At 44.4% G+C, this 11,255-nt stretch overlaps 1 protein-coding gene across 8 annotated transcripts in view; it reads left to right on the top strand.

The window, feature by feature from the left end:
• Positions 1–746: 746 nt before the first annotated feature.
• LOC147430014 (uncharacterized) overlaps positions 747–11,255 on the top strand; it is a 104,572-nt gene continuing 94,063 nt past the window's right edge. For 7 of the 8 annotated variants that reach the window (XM_086496208.1, XM_086496214.1, XM_086496215.1 and 4 more), the window contains exons 1-2: positions 750–903; positions 1,594–1,722. In XM_086496208.1, coding sequence (XP_086352334.1) covers positions 881–903; positions 1,594–1,722 — 152 coding nt within the window. In that variant the 5' untranslated portion in view covers positions 750–880. Of the gene's footprint in view, positions 904–1,593; positions 1,723–11,255 lie in introns of all 8 variants that reach the window. The other variant, XM_086496207.1, reaches the window with a different exon arrangement.

Here is an 11,255-nt window from a genome sequence, read left to right as displayed (position 1 = left end):
CTCTTCCTCTTTAACTGATCTGGGTTGCACTTTCTTGGTCTTCTTGTTTTCCTATGCAGTTGAGCAAGCCTTCCCCTTAACAGAGGTGAAAGTCTGAAAGACCCGGGTTTCTCATCATGAGGGCCTTTGAGAATAGCAGGGGACTCGTCCAGTCGAGGTTGCTTACTTGCATCTGTTGCTTCTACAGGGGGCTCCTCCTCGTTCATAGAGATGTTCGCCATGTGCTTGCGTTGCAAGAAAGCAGGACCTTCTTTGGCCATGGGCTAGCAAGAGGGAAGACACCACACGCCAGGAGGGAGCGCAGTACAGAGGAAAGTAGCAAGGAAGGATGTGATGACTTTAGAGCTGGGCTGTTGCTAGCTGTTGATAGATAGGGACACAGATGAGAACGCCTTTGTAGGGGAGTGAAATTGTAGCCGGTGTGATTATGTAACTGAGGACGATAGGCTGGGGTTGTGGTTCTGCGTCCTCGAAAGACAAGACAAAACAGGTGGATGATGTTGTGGGCTGGAAGATTTAACACGAACAAGGCGAAGCCTACCCAGGATCAAACGTGAAGTTCGCCATGGCACGAAAGCAAGAAAGTGGAAAAGAAACCCAAGAAACCCTTCTAACTGCCTGTCTCCTCCACCAATGTAACGTACTGTTACAGGAGAGAGAGACCAGACCAAAACTAGACCTCCTATTCATTAATCCGTCATCTCTCTTATAGCAAGAGAGGTTGGTTACATATGCCAAGAACCTACTAGTGTCCTCCCACACTAGGTGGTCGGACACACCTACAAGACCCACACACCACAATACGAGTCCTGTGAGCTTTCAAGTTTCCACCAACTGCCCTGAAGAGCCCGTTGGTCTTCTGCGAGGTTGCTGTCCATTGATGAGTGCAGGAAGACTCAAGAGGTCTCTCTTTCTCTCTCCCCCTCACCCACGTTTTCAGATCTTGAACGCTTGCTGTGTGTGTGTGTGTGTGTGTGAGAGAGAGAGAGAGAGAGAGAGAGAGAGAGAGAGATATGATCCTCTGACCATTGGATGTTGATCCTCTGACCATTGGATGTTGGGCGAAAGTATGTTGAGAGCTTGCTGAACGCAGGGAAATGTATGAAGGCATCCTGATGTGAGAGAGAGAGAGAGAGAGAGAGAGAGAGAGAGAGAGAGAGAGAGAGCTTTGCCATCGCTCCACCCTATAGCCCTTGGTCCCCATCAGAGGGTAGGATATTAAATGCCCCAACAAAAGTTCTAATTAGGAGCTCTAAAATTTCTGGATAAGCAAATCTTAAAGCCTAGTTCATGGATTGCTATGCCTAGTTGACATGCCAAGGAGAAAGTTGTCCTTTTCTCAGTTATTAGAGGAGTTTTCCATTCCTCTATTAAGGAAAGGGGGACTGAACAGCATTCTGGACAAGTGTGTCGCCTTGAGCCGGTTGAAAATAGCCATGGAAAAGGAAAAAATCTGCTTGGAAATTCACAAAAATAGGTGTAAACATGCAGAAAATTCTATTTATCTTTCAAAATTTTCTACTAGAAATTTCCTAAAAGGGAGTTATGTATGTTTATGAAAATGATTTTTTCCTGACTTCATAAAATTTGCAGTTTACATGAGGTGAAGGGTTCATACGCTGGGAAAGATTGTGTGGGAGATGTGCCATTGCACAAAAAGGCTGCCGTAGACTTTGCGGGATGTATCATTTTACAAAAAGATTGCAGCGGCATTGCCGACAGGTGATATTCTTCATTATTTTTGTTAACTCAAGCATAGAGAACAACAGAATCTTTTGTTTATTATCTGCATAAAACTATGTGCTTGCAAGTGAGCAAGAATAGAGAAAAGAGACCTTTGTTGAGTGCAAAAATATTGTTTCAAAATTGATGTTGCTTCTTTAATATGCATGTGCATGCATATTGGAACAAAAGAAACATTCTAAGAAGAGCAAGTTTAGTTTAATGTAATGTTTTTGCCCAAGAGAGTTGGTGGAGTAATCAGCATTTCACCAAGGTATCTCTTTGGTGGTGTAGTCAAAGGTGCTCTTTACAGTAGCAACATATGGTGAACATAGATATCAAAACTGTAGAGGGGACTTAGCTAGTGCAAAATGAAGAGGTACATATGGTTTATCTTTGCAAACTTCACAATTTGTCTAATGGTAGCTTCCTTGCAAGTGCATGATGTGGCATATCAACATGTAGAGGCGACATCACAGGGGACTCCCTTTTCCGGGCTTCCCGTCCCCACTTTTCCGTCCCCGTTTGCCGTCCCGCCCTCTTTTTTACACTAAAAATCCATTTGAGACCCGTTCCCCGTTCCCCGGCCCGGAATGCTTCCCCTTGTGACTATGATATCAACATGTAGAGGCATGAAGAGGAGATTTCTCTAAAACAACAGCTCTCATGTTGTGGTTGCTAGGTCTCCCACTTCTTCCTGGCAATCTTTGCTTGCATAGCTTCTTCTTTACGATTTTGTCGACCCTCCTTTTTAGCCAGGACTTCTTTTCTTTTACTCTCCCTTTTGAGCTTTCTATCAACTCTTGCTTTGGTTATCTCCTCCTCCTCTTGTGCATTTTAGGCTTTCATGCTCTCAATCGACGATGAAAAAGTCAATCAGCAAAAGAGGGGAATAGTCTTTCACTAAAAAGGGTAGGGAAACTTTTTCTAGAGTTAAATCTCTCTTTTCTTTGGTAGTGTATCACTTGATGGAGCTTTGGGGATTATAAAGAGAGCCTCCTTTTTGGGGACTTTGCATAGAAATGATGGCATGACATGGACTGGCACGCAACAACAAACCCATGCCCCATGTCATTGCCGAAGTACATAGGAGGCATTAAGCCATAATCACAGGGGATGCCCATTTTTGGGCTTCCCGTCCCCACTTGCCGTCCTGCTCTCTTTTTTACATTAAAAATCCATTTGAGCCCTGTCTCCCGTCCCCACTCCTTGGGACACGTCTCTAGTGACTATGCATCAAGCCAAGGATGCCTTTCAACCAAACATGCTTTGCACTCATGATGTGCTATGGAGGCCAAAGGAAATGGAATCCATTACTACCTCAAAATCTTGGTACATCTTGTGTTGAAAGTTGCTTATCTTCATGTAGAAGCTTTGGATTATGATTTGATGTGTATGAATGGTTGGAATCTAGAGAAGCTAAGAAATGATGGCTTGTGAACTTTAGGATGAGTGTCTTTAGTTGGAAAGTGTATATCGACCAATGAATCACTTGTCTGACATTCGATTAGCAGAGGAGTATATGCTTGTGGCAGTTTGATGTGGTTGTGGGTGGACAGTGACAATGGACGTCTCCTAAGATGCTTGTTGCATGAAGCAGGCGGCTATGGTCCTGAGTATGCAGGTCAAATGTGAGCTCTGAAGTGTGCAAGAAGGTTTTGGAAGGGTGGATTGCATTTACAGAGTGAGAGAGCTGATACAGAGAGAGCAGAGATGATAGGTTGTACTTATCATGTAGCCCTTGGCTCATAGTTACCCGGAACGGGAACGGGGCCGGAACGGTAGACCAAAGAAACTATATATATTATATGTATTATAGGCTCATATGTTAGTGAAAAACTATAAGCTAAGATTTTGAATTCGACCATCCTAATTAGAGCCATATTTACACATGTTTTACGATGACGTAGCTTGAGACAAGGATGGAGTTTGACTCTTGAGAGAGAGAGAGAGAGAGAGAGAGAGAGAGAGAGAGAGAGAGAGAGAGAGAGAGAGAGAGAGAGGAATGGAGCTTGAGACACGAGAGGGAGGGATGGAGCTTGAGAAAGAGAGGTAGAAGCCACATTTGTTCTTTGAGGGTGTTGTGCTTTCCGCCAAAAAGGAACAGGAAGAGGTCAGAGCTCCATGTCCAAGCTTAAAGCTTTAGCAAGGAGAGTAGCTCAGTAGAGATGTTGAGAGCTTGAGGAGGAGGTGAGACGAGGCTCCAGAGTCCAAACAGCCCCAAATCAGCCCTCTAAATAGCCCCCAAACAGCCCCAAATCATCCCTCCAAATAGCCCCAAATCAGCCCTCTAAATAGCCCCCAAACAGCCCCCAAACAGCCCCAAACATGCCCCCAAATAGCTAGTGAAAAAAGTTGACTTTTTGGTTTGACCGTTCCGGTTCCCCGTTCCGCCGTTCCGCTCCGTTCCGGTTACACCCCGTTCCGGAATAGTGTTCCGTTCCCGAATCCGTTTCGAGAGCCAGACCCGTTCGGAACGCCGTTTCGGAACATTTAGGGTCCGTTCCGCCCGTTCCCTGTTACTATGCCTTGGCTGCCTGTCAGGTGTAGCAGAATTGAAATGGTTGACAAGATCTAGACTTTACACTTCACAAATCTTTAATTCTTTCCTTGCTTGAATGCTGCTACTTAACACGAATGATGGTTTCTTTTAGAGAATGAGAGAGAGGTAGAGATGCATACAGGTAGAGAGAAAGAAAGAGAACGACACTCGATTGAGTCCTAACCAAGTCTATGAATGGCCCCCCACACCATTGTCATTGCAGTATGTTTTTTAATTGGATAAACGGACTGTACACACAGTCGATACCTCAAATGTAGACTCTGCTGACTCGAATGGGGAATGTCATCGTAGTAACTTTTCAAAATGAAGCACCTTCGGAATGATTTGATGCACCTTTGGATCCGTCTCGATGTGGAATTGTAGATAGCCACCAAGGGGTTGATCTAGGGTTGATTTGTGCTCTTAATGTGAGAGAAATGAAGGACTAATGGTTGGTTGCAAAAATGTAGATCGGGTTGCAGAAATGCAACAGATTTGACACGCTCAACGAGGTTGAAACCACAACGGATGATGGAGCAGATGATAGACAATGATGGGAGCCTTCGATGCGATCAAGTAATGGCCAGAAGAGGCTTGGTGGGCTGTCGAAAGATCCGGGCTGCATCAAGGATCTATGTTAGTGGATGTGAGGCTTTTTCGACAAGAAAATGGGCTCAAACTCCTAAACGTTGGCTTATTTGGCTGATGATAGCGGTGTGAAGCAAAACGCCAAGGGATTGCAAGAGATAGAAATGCTAGATTGGTCTAGAATTGACACTCCAAGCTTATAGAAATTTGTTGGTCTTCGTGTTCGGTAAAGGCGGTGTGCCTCACCGTGCTTTGCCCGTGTCTGCCGGCCAGTGTCCGACCGCCCACATTTATCTCTTCATTCTTTATACATACAAAGAATAAGGAGCTCTCATTCATTCTCACATAGTGCTCATACAATGAGATTTGGGAGCTCCACCCACCTCTCTCTCTCTCTCTCTCTCTCTCTCTCTCTCTTTGTCCCCTTCTCACTCTCCACACACGCACCGCATTCACGTACTCACAATTGGTATCAGAGCTTTGGCGACGCACGTGCGACGACTTCCTGACAATACGGAAGCGACGGAGCTCGGTTATGGTAGCTTGAGCTCGGCGGCGGTGGATACTGCTCGACGGTGTCAGATCTCAGCTTAGGCAAGTATATTCAACTTGTATAGAGCCTGTGTAGCAAGCCATTGCCGAACTTTGCAGAAAAAGAGCACGAACAAGAAGTGTTGCAACTTGTTTTTGTTGTTTTTGGCTCTCGAAACAATGTTTTTTACATATCTTCGTCTCACAGAGAGTCAGATGGATATGGTCCAGGAGTCTAGGTTGGAATTTTGATACATTCCGAACGCGATGGTGATGTCCTTGTCTTGAAATTCTGCTCTGAATTATAGCAGATGCAATAGCAACAAGTTTATGCTGCGTTTTTGGGTCAAAAACGGAGAGGTACATATGGTTTATCTTTGCAAACTTCACAATTTTTCTAATGGTAGCTTCCTTGCAAGTGCATGATGTGGCATATCAACATGTAGAGGCGTTAAAAACACACCATGAAGAGGAGATTTCTCTAAAAGAACGGCTCTCATATTGTGGTTGCTAGGTCTCCCACTTCTTCCTGGCAATCTTTGCTTGCATAGCTTCTTCTTTACGCTTTTCTCGAGCCTCCTTTTTAGCTAGGACTTCTTTTCTTTTACTCTCCCTTTTGAGCTTTCTATCAACTCTGGCTTTGGTAATCTCCTCCTCCTCCTGTGCATTTTAGGCTTTTTCTTTGGTAGTGTATCACTTGATGGAGCTTTGGGGATAATAAAGAGAGCCTTATTTTTGGGGACTTTACATAGAAATGATGGCATGACATGGACTGGCACGCAACAACAAACCCATGCTCCATGTCATTGTCGAAGTACATAGGACGTTATCAAGCCATAGTCACAGGAAATGTCCATTTTTGGGCATCTTGTCCCCACTTGCCGTCCTGCCCTCTTTTTTACATTAAAAATCCATTTGAGCCCCATCTCTCGTCCCCACTCCTTGGGACGTGTCTCTAGTGACTATGCATCAAGCCAAGAATGCCTTTCAACCAAACATGCTTTGCACTTGTGATGTGCTATGGAGGCCAAAGGAAATGGAAACCATTACTACCTTAAAATCTTGATACATCTTGTGTTGAAGGTTGCTTATCCTCACGCAGAAGCTTTGGATTATGATTTCATTTGTATGAATGGTTGGAATCTAGAGAAGCTAGGAAATGATGGCTTGTGAACTTTAGAATGAGTATCTTTGGTTGGAAAGTGTATATCGACCAATGAATCACTTGTCTGACATTGGATTAGCAGAGGAGTATATGCTTGTGGCTGTTTGATGTGGCTGTGGGTGGACAATGACAGTGGATGTCTCTTTAAGATGCTTGTTGCATGAAGCAGGCGGCTATGGTCATGAGTTGTATGCATGTCAAATGTGAGCTCTGAAGTGTTCAAGAAGGTTTTGGAATGGGTGGATTGCATTTACAGAGTGAGAGAGCTGATACGGAGAGAGCAAAGATGATAGGTTGTACTTATCGTGTAGCCCTTGGTTGCCTGTCAGGTGTAGCAGAATTGAAATGGTTGACAAGAGCTAGACTTTACACTTTCACAAATCTTGAATTCTTTTCTTGCTTGAATGCTGCTACTTAACACGAATGATGGTTTCTTGTAGAGAATGAGAGAGAGGTAGAGATGTGTAGAGGTAGAGAGAGAAAGAGAATGACACTCGATTGAGTCCTAACCAACACTATGAATGGCCCCCCACACCATTGTCATTGCATTATTTTTTTGATCGGATAAAGGGACTGTACACACAGTCGATACCTCAAATGTAGATTCTATTGACTCGAATGGGGAATATCATCGCAGTAACTTTTCAAAATGAAGCACCTTCGGATTGATTTGATGCATCTTTTGGATCCGTCTCGATGTGGGATTGCAGATAGCCACCAAGGGGGTGATTTGTGCTCTTAATGTGAGAGAAATGAAGGACTAATGGTTGGTTGCAAAAATGCAGATCGGGTTACAAAAATGCAGCAGATTTGACACGCTCAACGAGGTTGAATCCACATCTGATGATGGAGTAGATGATAGACAATGATGGGAGCCTTTGATGCGATCAAGAAATGGCTAGAAGAGGCTCGATGGGCTGTCGAAAGATTCGGGCTGCATCAAGGATCTAGTGTTATTGGATGCGAGGCTCTTTTGACAAGAAAATGGGCTCAAACTCCAAAACGTTGGCTGATTTAGCAGATGACTGTGGTGTGGAGCAAAACGCCAAGGGATTGCAAGAGATAGAAATGCTAGACTCGTCTAGAATTGACACTTTAAGCTTATAGAAATTTGTTGGTCTTCGTGTTCGGAAAAGGCGGTGTGTCTCACCGTGTCTGTCGGCCAGTGTCTGGCCGCCCACATTTATCTCTCTATTCTTTATACATACAAAGAATAAGGAGCTCTCACTCATTCTCACATAGTGCTCATAGAGTGAGATTTGGGAGCTCCACCCACATCCTTCTCTCTCTCTCTCTCTCTCTCTCTCTCTCTCTCTCTCTCTCTCTCCGCACGCGCATTGCATTCGCGCACTCACAATTGGTATCAGAGCTTTGGCGACGCGCGTGCGACGGCTTCCCGACAGGATGGAAGCGACGGAGCTCAGTTGTGGCAGCTTGAGCTCCGCGGCGGTGGATACGACTTGACGATGTTAGATCTCAGCTTAGGCATGTATATTCAGCTTGTATAGAGATTGTGTAGCAAGCCATTGCTGAATTTTGCAGAAAAAGAGCAGGAATAAGAAGTGTTGCAGCTTGTTTTTGCTGTTTTTGGCTCTCGAAACAATGTTTTTTGCATATCTCCGTCGCGTGAAGTCGGATGGATATGGTCCAGGAGTCTAGATTGGGGTTTTGACACATTCCCGACGCGAGGTGATGTCCATTTTTTGAAATTCGCTTTGAATTACAGCAGATGCAATAGCAACAAATCTATGTTGCGTTTTTTGGTCGAAAACAGAGGTTTTTGGCATATCTCTTACAGTTGGATTCAGATACATGTAATCCAGGAGTCTACCCTGAGGTTTTGGCATGTTCCAGACGTGTTGGTCAGATCATATTTTTGAAATTTTGAGCGTTGAATTTTCTGCAACAGCCTGTCAACAATCACGACATATCGAGATTTTGCAGTTTGATTCCTATAGTGTAGAGAGAGAGTGATGCGGTTTGCATCTTTGGCTATGTATGACACACTGTGATGCTATTGAGAGAGAATTCATCTTGTTTTTGCGTATGCAAGTTGGGATGCGACTTTCGGATTGTACATATTCGGATGCGGTTTTATGCGCATTGTTTGACTGTGTGGGGTATTTCAGAGAACTTTTTTAGTACGGATTTGTGCAGTTTCATGCTATGTATACATTATGCAGATACAGTTTGAGTTAGCCATAGCTCGCAGCTCGCAAGTTTACAGGTACACTTCCATAGAGCTACTCAGTCAAGAGTAAGCCAATTTGCCAGGCTCTTGGCATTGCATATAGACCATTTGTGGATTTTGCTACTGAGACAGTGTCTATTGTCATGCGTATTTGGTGAGATTTTTTGAGTTTTTGCTCAGTTTCCATGGGAAACTTTGTTGGATTGTTTTCAAGATTTCTCGCCATGATATGTGTATTTGCACTCTGCTCTCTGATGATATAGTGGTCGATATATTCCCACCTAGACAGTGATCGAGTGTTTACTCTCACTTTGACAGGTTTTGTCAATTTGGACACGGCTTGGTATTCATGTACCCACTCTCACAGAAGTGAGAATCTACGTATGCTTGTGTGGCTACAATACATGCTAGTCACATTTTTCACAGGTTTTTGCAGACATTTGCAGTCAGTTTCTCGTGTGAAACGCGTTTTGAGCTAGTTTGCTCTCTACTTGCATATATAGTTATGTGCTTTACGCTCGGTTGAGTAGTCTCTCGAAGTTTATGCTTGTAGAGTTTGCAGATTGTGGAGTTCTTTTATGCATATGTGAGAATCGACTTTGATGCGACTGATCATGCTTTTGAGCGTTGTGTAGTGGTCGAATTACCTCCCACTTTGTTTGCCATAGTTTTGGCATGAATATGGAGACGATTCAGGTTAGAGGCGGCTCTCGCTCACGATCGCGACTAACATGTTGGCACTGCGGCCACAATGGACATATTAGGCGTCGTCGCTTCAGGCATATGAGACAGCGGAAGAGGCAGATGCATGGTGCTACTATGAGGGAAGATGCTAGAGAGTATGCATGTGACGAGCATGTCACTTTTGAGTCTACCTTGTCTTCAGACTACTTTGTGTTTTGGGATAGCACATTGTCTACGCGTTTTCTACTAGATGAGCATGTAGTTTTTCACGTGACGCCACGTCGTGATTTGTTTTGCTCTTTCTCTAGTGGGAGACTTGGTTGTGTGCAGTTTGTTGATGGTTCAGCATATGACATAGAGGGTGCTGGAGATGCATGCATGTCCTTGCCTAGCGGTGCATTGCTTACACTACGAGATGTAAGTTATGTACCAAGACTCAGCCAGAGTCTCATTTCAGTGCGTCATTTGCAGAGTAGTGAATATTGTGTACTGCTTGGAGAGCGATCATTTGAGATGCATAGGGGATCACTGGTGATAGCCAGAGGTGCTAGGAGTGGTCTAGTATACCCTTTGCATATTTTTGACACACGAGGTAGTGTAGTCTCTGTGTATTTGCAGCCATGTTTGGAGCGAGAGACGAGGCGTGTCTCTTTTGCGGATGTGTTGCATGGAGAGCAGGTTGTGCATTTGTCTTATGGTGACGTTCATGCAGACAGTAGTGGCATCTATGGGGATGCACAGCTTGGCCAGTCATCATTTGAGGTGATATCAGTTGAGCCAAAGACCGATGCATTGTTCTATGATAAGTTTGATACATTTAAGGGCGACAGTGTCCTTCAGACAGCTGCGTGTAATTGCAGTGGTACTGATTTTTCGGTTTTGCAATCATTCTCAACAGATATGCCTTTGCCAGACGATACTGACATGGTGATGCATAGTCAAGTGGTTCCTGACGAGGATGCATATGGCATTGAGGTTGCTGATAGGGATAGGTTGGCACACATAGTGCATGTTTTGTCGGCTTTCGGGTCTCTCATGTCTGACCTTTTGGTTTCGAGACTTGGTTTGCTTATGCGGTTGGTGCATTTGCAGTGGGAGTTGTCATTCGTGTGATGATTGACACTGGCATTGTGCATTGTGGAGCCATGCAGGTCGTCACTTGATACTTGCATCAGCAGTGTCCGTAGCTCTAGCCCTAGTGGTATGCACGTTGCATCTATACTAGAGCAGTTACAGAGTGAGCGAGTGGACATAGGTTGAGAGCCGTCTTCTCTCACCTCTTGTATATACTAGTTGTAGGCTAGTCTTCTCGCCACTTATTGTCACACAGCCTTTAGTGGAAGAATGTTAGGTAAAGGCGGTGTGCCTCACCGTGCTTTGCTCGTGTTGTCTGCCGGCCAGTGTCCGACCACCCACATTTATCTCCTTATTCTCTATACATACAAATAATAAGGAGCTTTCACTCATTCTCACATAGTGCTCATACAGTGAGATTTGGGAGCTCCACCCACATCCTGTGTACTCTCTCTCTCTCCTCCCTTCTCAATCTCCGCACATGCACTGCATTTGTGCACTCACACTTCGTGCTTCTTTTATACAAACTTCTTGGGTGATAGAATTGGAAAATGTGCCAAGGTGGAAAAAATGTGCAAATGTGCACAATTATGAGTTTCAAGTTGTAGAATGGCCATAACTCACTGATTAGTGTAAGGTGCAGCGGAAGTGAATGTTGAACTTTGCTCAAGATGTGTGCTTCGAATTGTGCTCAAGGTTACTTTTACTTAGAAAAGCGAGAGCCTTCCGTTCTTTAACGAGAGAGTGCAAGTGATCAC

The sequence above is a fragment of the Adiantum capillus-veneris genome, chromosome 22 (assembly GCF_014529385.1).
Source record: "Adiantum capillus-veneris isolate H3 chromosome 22, ASM1452938v2, whole genome shotgun sequence".
In the NCBI taxonomy this organism is placed as follows: Eukaryota; Viridiplantae; Streptophyta; class Polypodiopsida; order Polypodiales; family Pteridaceae; genus Adiantum; species Adiantum capillus-veneris.
This window is presented reverse-complemented; position numbering and strand designations above follow the sequence as displayed.